The sequence below is a fragment of the Astyanax mexicanus genome, chromosome 8, assembly GCF_023375975.1.
Source record: "Astyanax mexicanus isolate ESR-SI-001 chromosome 8, AstMex3_surface, whole genome shotgun sequence".
In the NCBI taxonomy this organism is placed as follows: Eukaryota; Metazoa; Chordata; class Actinopteri; order Characiformes; family Acestrorhamphidae; genus Astyanax; species Astyanax mexicanus.
The window spans coordinates 49923257-49947624 of record NC_064415.1 but is presented as its reverse complement, the minus strand read 5'-3'; the positions used below and the strand labels follow the sequence as shown (position 1 = coordinate 49947624).

The 24368-nt window shown below is 38.4% G+C and overlaps 1 protein-coding gene across 14 annotated transcripts in view; it reads right to left on the bottom strand.

Annotated features, from left to right (window-relative positions):
- LOC125780473 (uncharacterized) overlaps positions 1-13548 on the bottom strand; it is a 105619-nt gene extending 92071 nt beyond the window's left edge. For 2 of the 14 annotated variants that reach the window (XM_049482329.1, XM_049482338.1), the window contains exons 1-2: positions 13445-13548; positions 12509-12665 (exon numbers count right to left, since the gene is read on the bottom strand). In XM_049482329.1, coding sequence (XP_049338286.1) covers positions 12509-12665; positions 13445-13450 — 163 coding nt within the window. In that variant the 5' untranslated portion in view covers positions 13451-13548. The other 12 variants (XR_007440212.1, XM_049482325.1, XM_049482331.1 and 9 more) reach the window with 12 other exon arrangements.
- Positions 13549-24368: the final 10820 nt, after the last annotated feature.

Below are 24368 nucleotides of genomic sequence, written 5' to 3'. Positions count from 1 at the left end.
CAAAAAAAATAAAATAAAAGTGTCCTTTTTACTCAAATAATCTTAAAGTCCACAAATTTTCTTTAATGTTCACTATCAAGTGTTTGAAAATGTGAATGAAGTGTAATGAAGTCACTTGGGTCCTCGGGCTTGGCTCGCCATCCTAGCACCGCGCACTGCACCGGCCGTGTGCAGCTGAACGACACGAGGAGTGTTCGGGAAGATCATCCAATCCATTCCACCCAACAAAAAAACTGGCCTGTTTAACTTACATAAAACAGTGTCTGAGTTTCACATAACTCTTAACTTTTTTATTTAAATACACTTACATAACCGAACTCAGTAAAAAAACATTACTTTTAACAGTATTACATTCAAAACAGGTCTTAAACATCCAAAATACAGCTTAATAAATCTCCACCGTTCCATAAAATTACATTTATAAGTGGATAAACTCATCTCACACCTTAACCAATAGCGTTAGCATAGCCTCAGGCTTGAAATATATACACGAGGGTTAGCTTAGCATAAGCTTAATAAGCTAAATTCAACACATTAGCTTAGCGTAGGCTAAATTAGCTTAGCATTAGCTTATCACAGGCTAGATTCAATGGGCTAGCTTAGCATAACAAAACGCGTTAGCCGCTAGGCTAATTAGCGCTATTTTATTCCTCTATTTATTCGGCAATTTGGTCAGAAAACATGTTTAAATATACTCTAAACTCACCGAATCCTATCCAAGGTTTTCACACACCACCCCAGGGCACATGGACACCAGGTTCTACCTCCACCTGGAGATTACCGGAGCGTGTAACTGGCAAAGTTTCACGAGGCACAATAAGTGAGCCTTTCCCCCTTTCTCCACTCTGCAGCCTCAACTCTAACAGCGGTCAGCTTGGTAGTGATTTACTCACTAACCACAACGCTGAATTCTAGCGTTTTCTAGTATTTTTTTTTAATACTTTAAGCAGAGAACTTCTTGCATGACCTGTCTCTTCTCCTCCCGCAGAACTTTCTGGGTAAAACAGCCAGGGATTGACGTCCACTATCCAACAGGCTCCGCCTCTGTCTCTTAGAGGATTATTATGATTGGCTGCTGTTTAGCACCTTGGATCATCTGAAGAACTGATTGGCTGCTGTTTAGCGCCTAAAAGTTTTATTTCATTTATTATCTAAAATAAATAAAAACGATTTCCTTTTCATTTTAAACACTGTTTGGGAGTTTTCTTTTTTTCTATTAATTAATTTATACTGTTTCAGAATAATTAAAGAAATAATAAAAATATATATTCATTATTTACTTTCTGCAGTTATCTAATTTATCTGTCTTTGTGACCCATTTAAGACCTGGGTTACACAAACGTTGCATTTTTCCATCGATTAATAATACATTAGTCTGGCATTTTCTACAGACTCTAGGGTAAGATAAAAATCGTTGTGCAAGCATATTTGAAGTGTATGATTTTTACTCTCTGCCTCTACAAGCTATCTACTAAAGAGAAGATATTCCACCTGTAAATTAATCTTAGTTATGAAATCATTGGCCATACATTTGCCCAGTCAGACTTTATCACTTAAGGACTTTATCACTTTAACACTTAAGGAGTAAAGTTATATCTGAACTCTTAAAATTAGAGGTTCATTGTTTTAACCCTTTCAGATCCTGCATCCATTACAATGGACATCATGTATTTTGTTTATTTTAACCATTTTATTTTGCATATAATACTATTTGAGAGCTGTTGTCATCAGAATAGATGATGAATCAGCCAATGAAGTTTATTAACCAATGAAACTGTAGCGTTAGTACTAAAACCATCGAGGCAAAGCAACAGTTAATGTTTTACTAATTTAATGTGACTAAGAACAAGTCAAGTCAAGTCAAGTCATTATCAACCGCTTTATCCATTAAGGGTCGCGGGGGGTGCTGGAGCCTATCCCAGCCGGCATCGGGCAGAAGGCAGGATACACCCTGGACAGGCTGCCAATCCATCGCAGGGCAGACGGACACATGCACTCACACACTCACACCTAGGGGGCAATTTGTATCTAACATCCAATTAGACTGAACGTGCCGTCTTTGGACTGTGGGAGGAAACCGGAGCACCCGGAGGCTGAAGTGCTACCCACTGCGCCACCGTGCCGCCCGTGACTAAGAACACTTTTTAATATATATTTTTTACTGTTTTACTAATTGAATGTGACTAAGAACACTTTTTAATATATATTTTTTACTGTTTTACTAATTTAATGTGACTAAGAACACTTTTTAATATATATTTTTTACTGTTTAGGGATTATTAAACATTTTAGTTAATTGGATTTATTTGCTATATAGATTTTATAGTAGAATACTAGAGTCTTCTTTTCTGTGAATTACAGACAGCAAACAGCATTCATAGATTTTTTCCCCCACCACTGGAGATAATTCAGGTTTGAAAGGGTTAAACAAAACATTTCAAAAATAAAACAAGGTAAAAATAACAATGTCAAAACCAATCACATTTCCTAGATTTTCTCAAATCAACTATAATCACTATATTTGTCAATATATCTACCAACAGTTAATCATTTACTCTTATTTCTGTAGCTAAGAACTGTTGAAAACAGTAGACGACTGATATTGTGGAACTGAGCAGCATAAATGACCATTTCCCTGACTGTAATGGTATTTAAAAGTAGAATCACACTTACACAGGTGCCCTTTCTACAAATGGATTTTATTTGAACACAGAATAAATGAATCAGAATAAAACAAACAGTATTTTGCAAAAGTATAAATAAATGAAATAAAAAGATGCTGAAAAAAAACACTCCTAATGTGATATCAACCAGCACAGGCATCTGGTAAGCTTTGAAAGAAAATAATTTGAAAGAAAATAATGAATTAAAATAAAAACTTAAATTAACTCGCAGGAGACTCTTTTGCCCATTTTTTCTCTGACATTATCTAAAAAAAAAAGCCATGTCTTTCAGATCAGTAAACGAAAAACCAAAGTTTCTAAGCACATCAGATCTTTCGTCCTCATCAGTGTGTATACTGAGGGTGTCCAGTTTCTGAAATGCCTCTTCCATCTCCTCTTCAGACATGTTTAGAATCGGAGGTGGTGCAACATCTCCGCAAAACTTGTTCCTGTGTTCATTGCACCATCTCTGCGCTTCCAAGCTGTCACGGTATAATCTGCTGTCCTAGAATTAATATAAAAAGCAAAACACAAATTCTAAAAATCTGTAATGCAGTACTAGCTTCTTCAGGAATACATAACTACTTCAGGAGTTATTTAGTAAAGACATTAGTGAGTCTATTTAGAACCATGAAACTCAAATACTCAAAAACTCAACTCCCTTTCACGCTGAAAAGATTCTTCAGATTGATGGAAAATGTGCTGTATATATGTTGTATGCTTCTATATAGAAACTTATATAGCACCAAAAGTTATGCTAATGTTCCAATGGGTAGTTAGATTCTAAATAAAGATAGAAGTTTTTTACACCACACTGCCCAATATAAAAAAAGGTTTGGTATCAAATTTACTTAACTCACAAAGGTACAACAGCATCAAAAGACTTACCCTGTAGTGGTGCCCAGTTGTCCTGGCAGCTACAGTCTCCTCATCTTTTGACTAATGGTAAAGAAATACAACACTATTATCTTAAATAGCATTATGGTGAACATTTCTAAGTTTAACATTCAGGAGATTACATTTGTCTAGATTTTGACTGTATAAATGCTTATACCATCAAATATTCAGAGTTCTCCTGTTCAGGGCCCTGGTACTCCTGCTCCATGCACTGACCAGTGATATCATCATATCTCCTCTTCCTAAAAATAAACAGAACCAGTTACTGTTTCAGTTGTTTTTTACTGATCTGATACATTTTGTTTTTAGGAACACAAGAGATGATATCGCTGTTATTCCTGCTCCATGCACTGTCCAGGGATATCATCATATCATATATTCCTAAAAACAAACAAACAAAAAAAAGTCATAGCAGTAAAACCACCTGAAATAGTTTCTTTCATTAATATTTTGTACATACCTTCCATGTGTCATGTTGTTGATCAGGAGGTTCACCCACCATCTCCTTATGCTAGGCATATCATGCTAAGAGAGAGAAGACAAACTTCTAAATACAATTTATATCCTCACCAAGCACATATCCTTAGTAAGACGAGAAATCTAGTGCTGACCTGAGTGAAGTCGAAGGTCCATTCATGGGCAACATATAGTGCATACTGTCATATACAATACAAGAAAATCAGCACAATCTCCTTTCATTGTATTTGCAAACAATCAGTGTGGTGGAAAATAATGACAGGAAGAACGAAACTGCAGAGTCTCTGAGTCTTGATCAGAATGAGTAACAAGCTTTATTGAGAAGACACGCGTACGAATACAGAGTGATCTCCTCCCTTGCAAGAGTGCCACGCTCTCTTTATACCTTTTAGATCCTCCCAACCCTTACTATCTTACTTCCCAATTATGGGCACAGTGCCACCATTGTGACACGTCAACTTCTTCTGACAGGTGGTATGACATAATCCCTTAGTGAGCATATCAGGCTGGTTCTCAAAACACCCTGGCTTTCTGCAAGCAGAAGGAAAAATGACCCTGGCGCCAGAATTGTAGACAGAACAACTGTGACGTGCATTCCTTAGCACGCACACATAGACACACACTGCTTTTCCCAGATAGAAAAACTCTCACTCAGCATCTTAGATATGCTCACTGAGGGAAGAATGTTAAGTTCAGTTTACTGAGTACACATTATCATCGCATGGAACAAAAAGTAATATCATTAATAGTCGTCATTGTTTATGAATCATCACACGTCATTGATTATGAATCATTTCAATAAACACCTTCCATCACATCAGTAATTTAATTTCACTATGAGTATTGGCCATTTTACCTGGTACTATCAAACAATTGATTTTTGTGTATGAAGGTAGTGAGCAAACTAATTAACAATCATTGGTTAGTTTATACCTCACCATAAGCGTGAATACTCCACAGTCAGAACTCCCAAACTGTACTGGAACATCCTGTCAAATACCACATATTAATAACAGTTTAGTAATACATAATGTATACACACTTAAGTTGCCCTAAAGTTAAGTTTTCTGTACCTCATTTCTAGCAATTATCCAGGATCCTGGAACAAGCCTTGTAGCAAGCATGCTTCAAATGACAAAAGGAAAATACATGATGAAAAAAGACCATACACAATGTGACATAACATCCACAAACCATGGGAGTGTTTTTTAAACCTGCTCTACCTCACTACCCAAGCTACAAAAGGTGTTGTCATACCCTTTAAGGTTCACTTAGGCTATGTTCACACTGCATTTAAAAATAACCCACATTAATTTTATCAGTGGATTTGATCTGTCTATGAACCAATATATATATATATATATATCACAATGATATATATATCATTGTGATATATATATGATATATATATATATATATCACAATGATATATATATATATCATTGTGATCATTTTCATGTATTATTCAATGCAAAAAATCAGATTTTAGTACCTAGACGTACAGTGTGAACATTGAACATGTCACAGGCATAGAAAACAGCACATTCAGAAAAAATAACATTCAGAGAACACACAATTAATTAACTTTATAGGGAACACTGAACAGTCCCTGAACAACCGAATGGAAACAACAAAGCAAGAAAGCAAACACTGAATGAACCTTGAACTTTGAACTGTAAGGAAAGGAACATGGAACAGTTCCTAAATATTAGATTTGAACCTGATAATGGATAAACACTCAATATCTCCATGAGCACTAGGGCCAGAGGAGTCGAGAATGTGAATCCTCTTAACTTTTGGCTTGAGAACCTGTAAAATACATATGGTGAACCTCCTACACAATGTTTATTACCAGCATGTGCATTTTTCTGCATTGGACTACTTTCTCTGCTTGGGATCTAGTTAAGTATTAGCTGAATATAAAAAAGTGAGAAAAGATGAAAAGGATTTACAAATCACAAAAGAGAAACCTGAAACATGATACTGACAAAAAAAAAACTTACACATAGGAGCCAGTGTCCTGGTTTCCATACGGGGAAAAGGATACAATCTTTTGATGCTGCATCTGACTATTGGTGATAAGGGGTCAAAATTACTATTGTATATGTGTGGTTGCCTGGAAGATTTGCTCTCAAAAATGAGGTTTTTGAGCAACTGCATTGCAAAATTCACTGGATTTTATTGTTTTTATCAAGAAATAAGTGCTTAAGAAACCTGCATGGCAATTTTTAAAATCTTTATTCAAGCAAAAGTGTATGAAAAGCAATAGCGACATGGGTAATATCCAAGCTACAAAGGTAAGAGCCTATGTTTACCCAGCCAATGATCCAAAAATAACTAAAAAAATAAATAAATACTGAAACCAAACTTTTGGGCAAAATCTTCCATAGTGACTGCCACACTGCCATACTGTAAATGTGAACTTTTAAAAATGCAGCAAGAACAAGTGATACTTTTCTATACCATAATTCATCAAAGCAAAATAAATGAATCAATAAATAAAAATCACTTACTGGTAGAGACAACAATGGGTCCGCATTGAGAGCCACCACATAAGCATCAACAGCATGGACATCCTTTCCCTGGTAAAAAATAACACTTTCAAACATGAAAACCAAACACCAATTTCTAAGCAAGTACTATAAGTACCTTGCCAACTGCATTATAGCTACTATCAATATTCAGACGTACCTGCTGTGCCGCAATTTTACATATTGAAAAGCAACAGTTGGCTATCTACATGAGGGACAGAAGATTGTAAGCATTAAAATGTGACAAAAAATTGCAGAACCATTTAAAATGCTAAATGTAAAATTAAAATTGTACTGACTGTTGCCTCGACTTCTTGGTCCAATCCTAAGGACATGAAGTCTGACCTTTTCAATGCAGTCCCGCCCACAGAACCTATGGCTTCATGGGCGGACTGTGTGGAATCCAATGCAGAATTAACCTAAAAAAAACAGTTTTTGGACATTAAAATTGAGAATGTGATCTAGTGAGTTAGAAGAACATATAGTTCCCTCTATATATTAATGGACAAAGAAGTACTTATTCTTAATTTCGCAATATGTGACCAACTTCCAAGGCCAGTTTCATATCTCTGTGGCTCACTGAATTGACAACTGTCTTATAAAGTAGATCTCAGCTGTGATGGAGTGTGTATGTCTTAGAGCTACCAGTCTTTCTTTATTATGGTTACCACTTTGTATTTTGAATCATACCAGTGTCTCCAGTCCTTTGTGAAGTTTGAAGTCCCAGATATTCCTGCTGGCACATATATGGTCTAAGTGTGTCAGCCTCCAACAGTTTGCCACTGAAAAAACAAAAAGAACTAGCAATTTATCATTAACAAATTTAGATGGTCATGTTCATGGATCTTTCTTTCAGACATGTGCAGTATATTATTAAAGTTCAGCAAGTATGAAATGTACTAGGTGTAACATAGTAAGTATAAGATATATGAAGTACAAGGATTCAGTTGCCTTCAACAGCTGCAATCTCAAACAACTGTGAAATATTAAGTATCTGTGAGTTGAGAAGTACACATGCAGAAATTAAAACAATTTGGCATATTGGTAGAAATATGTCTGCCATGCACAAATGTTTGTGCATCAAACAGAAGGGTTCCTAAAAGTTAAACAAACTTAGATCTGAAAAGGTGTCGGTAGTCACAGATTAATTCACTGTACCATGCAACAGCTTTATTATTGACTCATCACACCCTTATAAAACATGCATATCACATTACTTACCAGATTTTGGTGCTATTTGAGGTACTATGGATACAACAGGTGCTGCTTCTGCTACGGACAAACCAGGGGCCGATATTGCTTCTGCGGACACACCAGGGGCCCCTGCTGATGTTGTGGACACTCCAGGGTTCGCTGATGCTCTGGACACACCAGGGGCCGCTGCTGCTGCTCTGGACACTCCAGGGGTGGCTGATGCTCTGGACACACCAGGGGCCGCCGCTGCTGCTGCTGCTGCTGCTGCGGACACACCAGGGGCCGCCGCCGCTGCTGCTGCTGTGGACATTCCAGGGGCCGCTGCTGATGCTCTGGACACTCCAGGGGCCGCTGATGCTCTGGACACACCAGGGGCCGTTGCTGCTGCTCTGGACACTCCAGGTGTGGCTGATGCTCTGGACACACCAGGGGCCGCCGCTGCTGCTGCTGCTGCGGACATTCCAGGGGCCGCTGCTGATGCTCTGGACACTCCAGGGGCCGCTGATGCTCTGGACACACCAGGGGCCGCTGCTGCTGCTCTGGACACTCCAGGGGTGGCTGATGCTCTGGACACACCAGGGGCCGCTGCCGCTGCTGCTGTGGACACTCCAGGGGCCGCTGATGCTCTGGACACACCAGGGGCCGCTGCTGCTGCTCTGGACACTCCAGGGGTGGCTGATGCTCTGGACACACCAGGGGCTGCTGATGCTCTGGACACACCAGGGGCTGCTGCTGCTGCTCTGGACACTCCAGGGGTGGCTGATGCTCTGGACACACCAGGGGCCGCTGCTGCTGCTGCTGTGGACACTCCAGGGGCCGCTGCTGCTGCTCTGGACACTCCAGGGGCCGCTGCTGATGCTGTGGACACTCCAGGTGCCGATGCTGCTGCTGTGGACACACCAGAGGAATCTACTGAGGATGCTTCCACATGATTTTAGGCACCTTAGAAATTTTTAAAACATGTACTAGGGCAACGAGTGCATATAATATCAGAATAAATCAGAACAAATTTTTATAGTTTATTTATTGTATAGTTTTTTCATATGATGTATTAAAAAAGTACATACCCATTACTGTCTGTCCCCTTGAATTGAACTCTATTTCCATTCCAACATGTAATGCTTTCTTCATCTCTTCAAGAGTCTTTGTGTTGCGTGCATTGTTGTAGTGGTGCAAAATATTTCGCACTAAAAATATATGTGATGTGGGAGTCATCATGTTAAGGAAGTGATTGTTCTTCCTCATGCCAGCAAAAAGCTGCTCAGCACACTGGCTATTGACCCAGCCACATACCTCTGGAATAAGTTCTATTTTGCGCAAAGCATCCTTTTTGTCTTTTGTGTTTGCCTCATGGAAGCGGTCATATAGAGCATAATGCTCTGATGACCCTGTCAGGGGGTGACCATTTTCATCAGGTACAACCTTTTTACTTGTCAGCCAAGGCAAACTCACTTTAATCTGCCCTGCTGAAGCCAGTCTGACATTGTTGTCTGTTGGTTCAAGCAGCCTGCCCTCATAGGGGCTAAAAGGCATAGACTCTGGCTCCCTCAGATTTGTATGGGTTGCCAGCCCTCTGGCAAAATCATACAATGTCAGATTGGGGAAATGAGTCATTGATAATAGAATGTCTGAAAAATCTCTTGGGCTCTCTGCCCTTAGGTTAAATTTTACGGCGTACACAATAGCACAGGGACAGGTAACCACAGCCCATCCACCTGGTGAAGGCAACAAGAAATAAAATCAGTATATGCTAAAGTAATACAGTTCTGCATCAAGCATACAAATGATCAATTATCTTACCAGATGCTCCCCAGACCTTAGAAAAGATTTTGTCATATGTTCCTCGGGTTTGCATTTCTTGGCGCAACCTCATAACTAAGTCCATTCTGGAGCCCTTGGAGTCTATGCCACACTGCTTGCATAAACTACGCACAGCTTCCATCTGTAGTATACAGCAGCAAGATTAGCTATGTAGAATATTTTTTCCAACCATGACAATATTCACACACAATGGAAATGACGTCACAACTGTAAATACCTTAAGTTTAAGAATCTCGTCTGTGAGACGGTCCTCTGTGATGTTGAAGTCAGATGCTTCATCTGGAGTGCGGGCTGTATGGACTTTACTGTACTCTGTGTTTAAGACCATACTGGTGCTTCTTGTGTGGCGACCAATCCATGGGGCCCAGTAATGGTAGCTTGGACAAACCACAAATGGGTTTTGTCTATTGCCTTAAAATGATAAAAATGAACATAATAACTGAAGTGGTTTATGATGTGTGATGGCAAACAGGTTGCACAACTTGTTGATTATACTTACTTGGCACCAAGCCACGACTGATCATTTCCAATGATACCCCTTCCCAAAACTCTTCAGCATTGACTTTCCCATCAAAATCCTGAGGTGGTACCTCAATGTTGCTCACTATGAAAGAAACGAAACAACCACACAAAACACCGGACAATGGATTATTTAAGAAAATTATAAATATTTATAATAAATAATGCAAACCTAATATTTGTGAGAAGAGTGTGTGTTTACCAGGCATACTAAAGACTCCCTTTTTATGAAGGTCCATGACAACTGTTACAGGATGGTAACCACACGTTACACATGCAAAAGTGTACGAGTGATCTGTCAGGGCCTCAAAATGGAGATACGCATACAACACTCTTTGATGTGATGGAAATCTTTTACCACACGTCTTCTCTAATGCTTCTACAGCACTTCCAATAGCCTGGTGAGTCTGAAAAATTTGATGGATAAGATTTTTATAGACTGTGTAACATTTCAAAACAAAACAGTACACATAGCAAAACTGACTGAAAACACTTCATACTTGGAGACTGTTGCGAAGGAAGATACAGAGATGCAAGGACAGAAGTATGTGGTCATCATAGTTGTGAACTCCATCAGACCATTCCTGGTAGCGATAGATCATACCACACCTGTAGCAGCACTTGCAGTATGTTGAAATCCCTAATGAAAACAATTTTTAATGTACAGTTGTCAACAGCATTCAAAGAAGTATTGTTTGGTACACATTTTGTTGTCCAATATTGTTGGATACAATATTTTATGTTGATTAGATATTAGTTATTTAAATTATAAAATTATTGTCAGAATAGACATTGTGAGCAATAGTAGAAGCAGTAGTAAATCATGATAATTCATAATAGGATAACTTTAGATTACATAAATATTTAAATAAATAAATACATACAAACACATGAACATACCTTCAATGACATCTGTCATAGTCAAGATTGTTGCTTTTGAAGTGATAAGCTGAGGTTCACTAAGTAGAGTGTTTTCTGTGCATTCTGTGCAAATGGTCTCCAATGGAACCAAGTGCTTTGGGAAAACATTTCTTGCATTGGCTACATCAGCAGGGAGAACTGCAGGAAGCTTCTTGTTTTTGAAGATATAGTGCACCATTCGTGAGAGTTGTGCATCTTCCGGTGGATACCGTGGCCCTTCATCCAGTTGCTGTTCTTCCACATCCTCTGTACCTTCTGTAAATACTTCCTGGATATCATCTTCCACTATCCGAACACGTCTGAAAAGCATCTGTTCCGTCTGAAACAGATGCCACTTTGCAATGCATTTGTGAATGCAAGACTGCCTAGACTTTGCACATGGGCAGTGCCATTCAATCCTCTTTGTGTCAAAGGAAACAAGCACTCTACCTAACCTGCTATAATAAGAAATGTTCGGCTCAAACACAGAAATAAATCTTTTTGATGGAGGCCCACCTACTGTAACCTGGCATGACAGAGGGGCTCGTCCATTATTTGCCTCTCTTTGCCGTTGCAGACATAGATTCTTTTTATCATTCCCAAACCACTTATCATGAACCATTTCCGTCAAAGTATCCTCTTCAAGAGTAGGAGAATAAATTTTAGCAGGTGGGCAATAGGTGAGGGACTTAACATGCTGACACTCAAATGGATGTAAGTTACTTCTTTGTGCAAATTCTGAGTTGATCCTACACAGATCCATTTCACATCTTGTTTGCTGATTCATACCCCAATTCTTTTTAATGACGTGAATAGGTGTATTGGGGCCTGTAAATGACTTTGCTACGGCAAAAATGCCATTCGTAGCATCAACACACTCACAACTAAGATGATGCTGTGCGGTTATATCCTTCTTATTGTCAGTATGTTTCCTCAGTAGATGTACCCTTAAGTTACGTTTGTTTATCTCTATTCCACAATGAATACACATGACAGTGTGCTGCCTCTGTCCACAGAGTCTGGGTGGTTTCTGTGGTGGTAAAGCATCAGTAGGCTGAGGAGAAGTTGGAGGAAGAGAATCAGGAACCAGTGGTAGAGGAATAACAGGTGGAGGAGGAGTTGGAGAAGAAGATGTAGGAGCAGTAGATTCTGTGCAAGTACAAGCAGTGGGAGCGGAAGAAGGTCCTCTTGTGGTGTCATCAACAGGACAAGGGGATGTTTTACTGCACAATTGTAAATGGGTGATGAACTGAATCTTCTTTATTATTGTTTTGTGGCAGTACAAGCAATGGAAATGTGAATTTTCTCTGCACATCAGACTGCATTTACAGATAAGGTATCCTGTAATGCAAGAGTTGCAAACTTAGGAAATTACACTAACACTATAAGGTAACATGTTATGGTAACAGTAGGAAATACAAAATAGTGGTGCTTGGTGGATAAAGATTCTGTTCTCTTCAGTTCTATAATTTTATATAACTATCTTTTAATTTGTTGTCACCATACCTGCATGCTGCACTGCCAGGGTCAAATGGTTCTTCACATGATATTTCATGCTGTGTTCTCTGTCTGTTCTGAAAGAACAACACTGGCACTTGTACAGGTTTCCTTCTCTTTTTAGATCAGGATCCCCTGTCTCTCCACATCTGAAGTGTGTGATGTGCTATTGACAAAAAAAAATCACAGTTAACTTCAGCCATAATAGCAAACGTAAAAGTCCTTATAATTTTAATTTAATATGCCATGTGATATTCAGTGGAATTGCATGATCACCACTGTGTTGTATTCCTAAAATGATCTTCAAGGGTTGGTTAGTAAAGAAAATATATAGAACCATGAAAATTATTAAACGGTTCCTTGTATCATGAAAAGGTTATTTTTACTGATGGACAACGTCTTGTGTGTATATATACACACAAGACGTTGTCCATTACAATTGCAAAGCCCCTTTTTATGCTTTAAGCCCTGAATGCTTTAAATCTGAAGAACACATTCATGATGCAAAGAACCATTTAAGCATGAAAAGCATTCCTTTGTGTGTTCATGGTTCTATATAGAACAATTTTCTTGACAAAAACACGTTTAAGTGGGTAGTGCAGTGAGAGAGTCTAAAAAACGCTTAATGTGGGTTAATTTATTAATCTACTAATTTATTACTGTTCATTAATATTATATTGTGCTGTAAGGATTTTTACACGACACAAAATACACATTATTAAAGTAAATCTAGCTAAGACTTCTGAACTCTGAATGTACAGACAGTTGTATGCTTCTCTCAAAGTGATATAAACATATAACGTTAACCTATATTAAATAACGCTACATATAAGTTAAGTTATATTGAAAAGTAGAGCGTTTAAGTCAGGGGTATGAAACTCGTTATAAGTTATATATGTAAGTTAACACGAACATTCTTTAATATCATTAAACTACTACACCTACCGCCATTATATCTCTGCGCGGTCCCCCTTAAATGTGTATTAGAGCTGGCCCGTCAAGCTCGCGAGACTGATGAGGCGTGACCGTCAAGCTCGCGAGACTGACGAGGCGTGACGTAGACAAAGTGGGCGGGACTGGACGCGCTGGACGTCCAACTCCGCCTTCCCGCAGGCTGCAGTCAGTGCACCCTCAAATGGTGAGGAAGCTGAAAGTAAAGAAGCAGAAGAGAAACAGCGCCCCCTTCTGAAATATAAGTGTTTCTACATATTTCACAAGAAAAGTTTTAGTATAGTGTTTGGTGGGTTTCTGTCACTGTGGGCTGCAGAGCGCAGTAGTAGAGAGCAGAGTCTGATACTGCAGTAGAGGAGATGATCAGATTCACTCTTGAATCAGTGAAATCCACTGTAGAACTGAATTGTGGAAATAAAGGGTTTGGGTCACTTGTAGCTCCTTCTTTTGGAAAGATCGTCAGTAAATATTCTGGTCTGGATCCAGAATACTGACGATACCAGAAAAGATTCCTTGCTTTATCATACTTGTAGGAGATAGTAACTGTCTCATCTTTAAGAGCGTGAAGCTGTGTTTCATTCACTGGATTTGTTGACTGTGCAGAACAGTTCCCTGTGGAGAAATAAAAAACAATGAGAAGAAATTTACATCAGCATTGTAGAAAAGATGAACTTCACTCCACCTAATTCATCACTGATACACTCAGACACATCACCACAAAACCAACACAGAAAAGCTGGATTCTGAAACACAGTAATATATTTCACACAGATAAAGATCTAGTTAATTCCACTTACCAAGTATGATGATAAACACAGTCAGAGAGCACAGGAACATCATGGTGACTCCAGTGTTCAGATAATGAGGAGAGATCTGGGAGCTACTTTTCAAGCATGTAAAGACTCCTCCTACATTAGTTATAAGAACAGAGGATGAAGATCAGAGAAGTGTAGTTCTTTCATTTTACATTTAAGAAAATGATTGACACTGATTCATGACTCACCCTTTCTATGTGAATATTTTGCATATGATGCTTTACTTCAAATATATAAATATTGTAGGTGATGTGATCTGTACATGTTCAGGATGAGATAAAAAAAATTGTTTAGTTTATGTAAAGATTCACTAAATATAAATGTTGGTGTGGAATTTTAAAAGCAGTGCTGAAAAACATAACCTGCCTCTATTCAGCAGATCCTGACTAGACCTGCCCTGTTGTTGCAGATTATCATCAATACACCTCTGTGTGTTAACTGAGAATAAACAATAAATAAATAAATAATAAGATTATTAACTTTTTCACTAATGTGAGAGCAGTGCCTGATCACATTATATGCTCATTATGCAGCCTGCATAGAGCCCCTTAAATTAATGAGAGCTCTTTGATCATCTCTCCCTTACATCAAATCTTTGAGGGTGAGAGTGTCCATATCTATCAGAAGATGAAGCGAAGATGTCCTTCAGAACATGAAAAGCCAAAAAGGGATCTATGAAAGTGAAAACAAGACCTTCATTCTTCTAAAGGACCATATAGAGCCATGAGAAGATATGTCGAGTTGTGCAGTCTCTTCACAACCTTAAACATTTAACAGAGCCACAGCAAACAAATCAACCAAAAGGTACTTGTTTTAAACTAATACACTGGCAGTAATCACTTTTTCACAAAGGGTTTTTTATATCTACTCAGGTTATATTGGTTTCATAGGCGTGCACACATAGACATCAGCACCACCAACTCTGCCCTTCATTAACCAAAGTGCCCTTTTGAAACTTCGTTTTTTTTTGTTTAAATATTATTATTATTATTATTATTATTATTATTATTATTATTATTATTATTATTATTATTATTATTATCATTAAGATTTTACTGAAGCCGTGTTGAAATGATCTTTTAAAAACGAGTGAAAACAGAAATGCCCTGAAATCAGCTCACACACGACACCGCTCTCTTCCTCTGTCACGTGACCCCGCGCGGTCGCGCAAGCATAGGCCAATCACGAAGCCGGTTCAGGAAGAAAGTCCCGCCTCTTAATAGAAACAGCCAATCAGCTCGCTGTTTTGCGGAGGAGAGTGGAGGATTTCTAAAGTTTTCTTTTTTAGATTCAGCAGCGGGGTGCAGCGAGCTGACGTTAAAACAGATCTGGATATACAGCGATTTTTCTAAAAGGTAACGGAGCTTACCATGTACACTGTTATGAGATTATTTCTGATAGCTGGTTAAAAATAAACGACTCAAAACCCACAGATCAAACCCTCTGTGAGCTTGTGATAGTCATTGTGACTTGTAGACTAGGAGTACTGTAAATTATAATGAAGGAAAATTATTTTAGCTAGCTTAACTAGTTAGCTAGAAGCTGGATGTAGTGAATAGACAGAATTTAGTACAGTACTTCATGTAGGTAGTTTAAAGCAGTTTCTTAACCCATCCATATGATCAGCTAATAAACTCTCATTTATTGAGTTAACCTTTTAAAATCCCTTAGCCCCTTAGATTTACTAATGAAATATATCTGGTCCTTTAGTAAAAGCTCATGAAACTAACAGACTAGGAGGGTTTGGGTCATCTAAAGTTTATATTAACATCTGCTAAAAATCTCTATGAAACATAAGGTTACATTCTTTTACGTAAAAGACCACCATCATAAGTACTTTCAGTTGAAAAAAGGTGGCGTAAATGTACTAATAACGTAAATACAACAGAATTGACATGACAATACATAATAATAATAATAGTAATAATAATAATATCTGTTATATTCTTTTAAACATTAGGTGATACCTCATCAGTTTTTTTCATATATTTATATATAGTTCAGACATTGCACGTATATATTTTTTTTATCATCAGTAAATGTAAAGTGGAGTAACATGTTTAGGTTGTAAAGTGACCTTTACTTGGATGTAACTAATAATAAACAGAAGTACAAAAATAATGGTTTATTTGTGATTAAAGGTAATTCCACAAATGTTGTTTTAAGAGACTATAAAATGGGCTTATTCAAATGAGCAGATTACTTTATATTATATTATAATTATATTACATTATAGATGTGTCCTCCCCAATATCAAACCTGCTCCTACGTCCTTGCTAGCAAGTCACACTAGATGCACTGCAGCAGCAGTTCAGTTCAGCAAGTCTTCAGCACAGCACGCACGGCAACAGTCCCACCAGCCACGTAACATACACATCAAGTAAAATCCTACCGTTTGCCCTCTAAACCCAACCTGAAATCAGTTTGTTGTGCAGTAATATGTTTCATACAGCACCAAACTACTATGTATTTTATCAGTTGGTGGTGTGACATTTTTCCATTGACAACTCACGTTTAGAGAATGTTACAAATAAAAGTCAAATTTCATTCAACATGTGTGTGTAATTTTTTTTATAATGAAGTGTTCCACATGCACTAAAAAGTGCCCTTTCCCCCCTGAGCACTTGCCCCCCAAAATGTCTGTGCACGCCACTGATTGGTTTGATTATTAAGTTTGCTTGATAATCTGAAAATGTACATATGACAAAAATACAAAAACAAAAGAAATCTATAATGAGGGCAACTCTATATAGGTCCAATACATCTTATTATATATCAAAGTAATGATAAAAGACAGTATGTCCAGAATGTTGTTGCTACCCCACTTGGGGATTTTGGGTTTATGTGAGGCTAAATAGAAAGGTCTTTGGGTGTGGGGTGGACCATACATTTAAGTGGCTCCAGAGATTGGATGCAAACACACAATTTGGAAAAAGACAAACAAAAACACTGTATAAAACAGAAAAGAAACGGATGGTATAGGTCATATATTTATATACACACTATTTATGAACCAGACTCAGACTTCCATCTGGGAAAAAATGTGAACTGAATAATGATTGAACCCAGGTTATTACAAACAAATATTACCAGTAAGTATTATAAGGATTGGCCAAACTCTATAATCTATATGTATTCATTTTTACAGGTTTCCCCGATAAAAGGGAACCCTGTTCTCTCCCCAACGGTGGATCCTCCCGGTGGGGTTAAAACAGGTGGCACTTTCAGATCGGTCCCATTTGGACCCCCAGCCCTCTTAGAGAAAGAACAACAAGGTAAGTTCATACACAACTACACACTCTTATTAATGTCCGTTATGGTGATTTGGAAAACATTACCACATCACAACTTAATGTAAATATTTATTTCTTTAAAGGTGGCTTCTTGTTCCATGATTTTACAAATGTATTGCAATGTCACCATCCACAATCATGACATCAAAAAAAGAGATTTTAACATAAATAAAAAACCTATGTTACATGTTTTAACCCTCATAACTGTATTAAATTAAATCTTTTTTTTAAGTATCAAAACAAAAAAAAACGACCCACCCAGGTGACCCAGAGAATACCATTTATCTATAATTCTTGTATAATGTTTTGTATAATTTACCTTGAAAAATCAACATTAGCAAATTACATTACTAAGGCATTCACTGATTCAGTTTCACTATCTATTAAATCTAATCTACTTTGAATAAAATAAGTGATTTTACTCTTGTACTTGTCGACCCAGACTACAAATGTGCAGCTAAAATGTTAAATATGTAATGATAAATGTGAATTAATAGCAGACACCCGCTGGAACCCTTTGTCTAATTCACTTAGTAACTGGCTGTTTAAAACTGTTTACTTCTACTATGCATACATAGTACAAATTGGGGAGTGAAACTAGTAGCTGTAGTAACGTAGAGGAAATGATATAATTGTCATCGGACAGTGACACGCAGCATTGCCCGGCGGCTGGCAGTTGGCGGAAACTGAGCTGTGACTGAGTAGTAATGGAAGGAAGTGACGAGGGGTCAGGCAGCGAGTCAGACCTGTTTCAAAACTAAGGCGGGGGTTGGGGGGGACAGAGGAGAATGGCATACAGTTTGTAAGAAAGGTAGGCGCGATGATGGGGAATCTAAAGAGGATGGGGAGAAGAAGGGGGAGGATTTGGTGGTTCTGAAATTTGAATCTGAAGCAGTTTCTTATGTGAGCCCCCTTAAACTAACTGCTGATCTGAAAGCTGACATTGTGGGTGTGGCAGGAGCTAAAACATTAAGTGTTGGTAATTTGTAAAGACATATGCTTGGATGTGTCTATGGACCAAATTAAAAGAAATCTTTCTGAAGGCAAGGTGGTTAAAGCTATTCGATTGAAGGGGTGAAGATGGAGTGAAATCAGATTTCTTGTCTGTGATGACACAGTTTGATGGGCAGGTCCTAAAAATAAAGTACTACCCAGCCCCATCTTCTCTCCTTCTCTTGTTGACATTTTTGCAAGAGCAGAAGAGACATAATTGATTGGAGAGGGGACAGGTGACCAGGAGGAAGGGATAAAGATTTAAAAGATAGACTTTGATGATCTCTTCAATGGTGATAATGAGGATTAAAATTATTAGTACCCCACTATACTAGTACTTAATTTTTAGTACATTGTTGGATTTTATCATCAAGTCAAAAACTTAAAAACAACCATTCTATTGAATTCCTTGGCCCAGAATTGGAAAAGTGTACTCATTTGTCTGTATAGGTTTTTAACTGAAGGAGCTATGCCATTTTCTTTATAATTTTTTCAAGTTCGAAATCGGGATAGATGTAGTAAAAGGTTAAAAATAAGCCCCAAAGGACATTTGTTGTCCTGTTACCTGTCAGAATCTTAAAATAGACACTTCAAAGATTAAGAAAAATCTCAAGATGTTTTTATTTAATGCACAGGATTTTAGTATAATGTAAAAACACACAGGCAAATTAAAATGTTCTGCTAATTTGTTTATATTTTTGTCCCAGAATTAATTCGAAATATGTTAAAAACTTAAAATAACTATTATGTTAAATTCCTTGGCCCAGAAATGTATGGAAAGGTGTGCTCATTATATGTATAGGTTGTTAACTCAAGGAGCTATGCCAATTTCTTCATAATTTTTTTCCGGTTCGGAATTGGCATAGATGCATTAAAGGGTTAAAATTAAATGTCATAGGACATTATTTCATCCCGTTACCTGTCAGAATCTTAAAATAGACACTTCAAAGAATAAGAAAAAACAGTTGCAAAAAAAAATCCACTAACTGCAGATCCGCAACATCGAATCGAATCGAAACTTTTGACTGGTACGTTATATTATTACTATATTCAATATTTATACTTTTACTTAATTAAAATATTTGAGTTGATACTTCATCCCCAGTATCTATACTTCTACTTGAGTAATGAATGTGAATCGTTTTAACACTCTTCGTTAGGGAACTGCTATTCTTCGTTCAACCCTCCTCCTTTACCCGGGCTTGGGACCGGCAAAGTGACCTTAAAAGACTCACTTTGGCGGAGTTACTTTTTTTTTTTTTTTTTGGGGACTATCCGCGCCAAAGCGTATCGATCCAGACGCTGAAGCCGGGCTATCAGCGCTGGAGCGCGGCTCTAACCAGACGCTAAAGACGGTCCATCAGCGCCGGAGCGCGGCACTAACCAGACGCTAAAGACGGTCCATCAGCGCCGGAGCGCGGCTCTAACCAGACGCTAAAGACGGTCCATCAGCGCCGGAGCGCGGCTCTAACCAGACGCTAAAGACGGGCTGTCAGCGCCGGAGCGCGGCTCTAACCAGACGCTAAAGACGGTCTATCAGCGCCGGAGCGCGGCTCTAACCAGACGCTAAAGACGGTCTATCAGCGCCGGAGCGCGGCTCTAACCAGACGCTAAAGACGGGCTATCAGCGCCGGAGCGCGGCTCTAACCAGACGCTAAAGACGGGCTATCAGCGCCGGAGCGCGGCTCTAACCAGACGCTAAAGACGGGCTATCAGCGCCGGAGAGCGGCTCGAACTAGACGCTAAAAACGAACTATCCCGCGTTTCCTTGTCTCAGAGCAATTTGATCTCTCAGGAGCGATTTGTTAACTTTCCTACTCCTCTCGTCCATCTCCTCCTTCTCAATCTCCTCTATATACTCTCTCCTCTTCCATCTCCTCCCCAATCTCCTCTCATCTCCTCTATTTCCTCTCTCCTGCTCCATTTCATCTCATCCTACAGTAATAGCTAGAAGCTATAAGGTAATCGGTATAGGCTACAAGCAGAGCTTCGACCACGCGGAGCAGTACATACACTGCTTTCTCCAGTATGAAGCTCATTTTACCCGCTCGATCGGACGCTACGCAGAAATTCTGCAAACTACTGAAGTCTACCGCGCTCTCCCGCTTTTTAATACCGGGAGCGCACGGTGACGTCACAGACAGAACGTTGTGGATCGCTGTTGCCAAGGCAACAAACATACAAATAAAAAAACACGTCAGAACTGATCTATTTGTGCACATCCATTTTACGTTGAATAAACTTTATATATTTACTTTATAACTTTATATATATATATATATATATATATATATATATATATATATATATATATATATATTTTGTGTATATATATATATATATATATATATATATACAATATATATATAAAACAATATATATATAAAACAATATATATATATATATATATATATATATATATATATATACAATATATATAAAACAATAAAACAATATATATATATTATATATATATTGTTTTAATTATATATGCCATTTGTGTCCCGAGGAAATTACATTTATAAATGTGCGCAAAAAAAATTCAAATACATTTTTATTATATAATATAATCATATTGTCTTGTACATTGACCTTATAATAATAACTACTTAGGAGACTGAAAAAATTGCATTTGTTACCTGTCCCCACTCTCTAATTATAAACTTTACCATCAAATATAATTGTAAAAATATAAATATAAAAATACTAGTAAATGTATAATTGTAGTTGAACTGTACATTGTAGGTTATCAGTCAGTCAGTGATTTAATGTGTAAATAGTTTAACTGTTGTCCGTAATAACTGTATTAACCTGTAACTCAGTGATTTAATGTGTAAATAGTTTAACTGTTATCCGAAATAACTATAGATTAACCTGTAACTCAGTGATTTAATGTGTAAATAGTTTAACTGTTAGACGGAATAGCTGTAGATTAAAGTGTAACTGAGTGATTTTCATGTGTAAAAATTGGAATTATGATTGTGAGTTTTTTCTTTGGGTTTTCTCTCTTACCATTATACATTTTTTAATGTATTTTAATGATCAGTATGCTTATTGTAGTATCACATCTGAAATAGTGGGAAAGTAAATTTCTCACTATTATTTGTAAATAAATAAGAAGTTTATGAAGCATGTTACATTTTTGTTCTATGCAACTAAAATGACAAAATAGATAATTTGACTGTGTAGGAATGTATAATTGTATGAAACTTTTCTTTGATTGCTTATACAATTGTTTTATGTTATGGTTACATTACTGCATTTCTACAAAGAATCTAATCGAAAATAAATAAAATACTCTAGTATGGACATTATGGAGTGGAAATTCAGAAAGAAACAAAACTATTATAGTTTCTGCTATGTTTGCTATGTTTCTTTTATATAAATTTTATTGAAGTTTTTTACAAGTCAATTTACAAGAAAACAGTACATACAAAATATTTCAGTCATGTTTCATCATTACATCCTTGTTACATACACCAATAAAAGTGAAAATAAAATACAGGTTACAATTCATACAAAATTCAAAATTTTTTAAAATAAAACAAATGTATTTCCAACATCATTTAAGTATTTTTCAGAACCTTTTATTCTTTTTTAATATCAGCAAGAGCTTGTTTTAAAACACAGAGACCTGGAATTACACAATTATCCATAGCAATCTTACATCGATTTCTCCACATTTTATTTTTAACAATACATACCCATAAACATGCGAAATCTATTTGGGATCTCGAGAGGTTTTCTTTACTTATTCCGTATTTTATGGTTTTTAAGTCAAAAGTTATTTTAAAATGAAAGATCTTTTCAGATAAATCCCAGATTGCTATGTTTCTAGTGATAAGTAAATTGTTGGTGTTGGAGAAGTATTGTTGTGCTCCTCTAGGTGGAAGTTGTGTGTTGTTTAAGGCTCATCAGTTGGAAGCTGCAAGAGCTCTGAGGAACACAGTTTTTTGACTGTGTGATTGTGGGATGATTTTTTGAGTTTAGTAAATGTTCTTAAACCAAATTCAAGCCTTCTGGCTCCTGCAGTTCAGTTGTGGTACGAAAATGGAACTTTTAGACGGCGCGCCACTACAATACTGTTTCATAGGTAAGTTGTGAATATTATAAAGGTATAAAGGCTTGTTCGACTTTACGGAGACGTGCGTCTCTGTAGCTCGGAGTAGTGGGTGTGTCGAAAGGTGGTCGACTATTGGTCTATTGGACCTGAAGTTTCAGCGTGGCCGCCATTTTGGAGTTGGCAACCATGCGCCCCCAGTGGATTTATTTACACTGAGAAAGGAGTTTAATAAACCTTTATAATATTCACAACTCTACCAACTATAGTATGATGTAGTAATGATTCAGGACGCTGTGACTGTCATGGTGTGCACAGAATACAGACACTCGCAGATGCAGTAAAACGGGTTGTTTATTAAAATAGCAGGCAGAAAAAAGGGTAGTCGTACAAACAAAGTTAGAGCACCGGTAAACAGAAGCAACGTAGGAATAACCATACCATGAGTGAGATACAGTCCAGAGTTCAAACACAAGCAGGCCAACATCAGAGGTAATCCAAAATCGAAAAACGTGAAACAGTCCAGGTCATACACAAAAATATCCACAATCAGAGATAATCCAAAAATCGGCGTCGAAAAAAAACAAAACAAGATCATACACGAAGATAACAGAGACAATAGAGAGTAACGCTTAGTAATGAGGAAAATCCAACAATACCCGGCACAGAAGTGTGTGAGAGGTGTCCTTAAATAGTGCCAGACTAATATTCGGGGCTTCCTGGTTGGAGCAGGTGAGGTGACGTGTGACTGGGTGTGTGCGTGTCAGCGGGTGGTGCGTTCTGGGTAATGTAGTTGTTAGACTGAGAACCTCTGTCAGAGCTGGGTGCGTGAGAAACAGAGGAGCTAACAGCAACAGATGTGACAGTACCTCCCCCCGAGGGAGTCGGAACGGGAACGGAACGAGGACGACCACGACGACGCCCACCCGACGGACAGGGAGTACCGGCGGGAGGAACAGGAGTAGCCACAGAGGTGCCGGACAGGCGGGGGTTGCGGAGCTGGGAACCCCGATGAACCGGAACCGACGAGGAAAGTGAGCGCTTGGGACGCCCACGGGGTCTAGGAGCAGGTTTGCCCGGATGACTAGCATGAAATTCAGCCAAAAGAGCCGGATCCAGCACATCACTGGCAGCAACCCAAGAGCGCTCCTCGGGGCCGTAGCCCTCCCACTCAATGAGATACTGGAGCCCACCGCCGCGCCTGCGAGAATCCAGCACCTCTTTCACCGCGTAGGTGGATGAAGCCTCCCCCTCCACAGCCGCGGGCGGTACGTCATCCGGAAGACCCTCTGCGAGTGGACCTGGGACAAGAGGTTTCAGGAGAGATACATGGAATGAATTATGGACTCTATACTGGGCTGGAAGTTCAATCTTATAAGTAACTTCGTTAATTTGAGACAAAACCTTGAAAGGCCCAATATACTTAGGCAGAAGTTTCCTGCACTCCCCCTCAAACCTCAAGTCCCGGGTGGATAACCACACTCGATCCCCGGGTTGATACTGGGGGGTACTGCCTCGGTGTCTGTCGGACTGCTCCTTGTATTTGCGTAACGCCTCCGAAACCTGCTGGTGAGTTTCCTCCCACACCTGCTCGCTCCGCTTCATCCAGTCGTCCACCGCAGGAACCTCAGAGGACACGGCTGTCCACGGAGCTAACGGAGGTTGGTAACCCAGAACGCACTGAAACGGTGTGAGACCAGAAGTGGAGTTAGTGAGAGAATTCTGCGCAATCTCAGCCCATATAAGGAACTGAGACC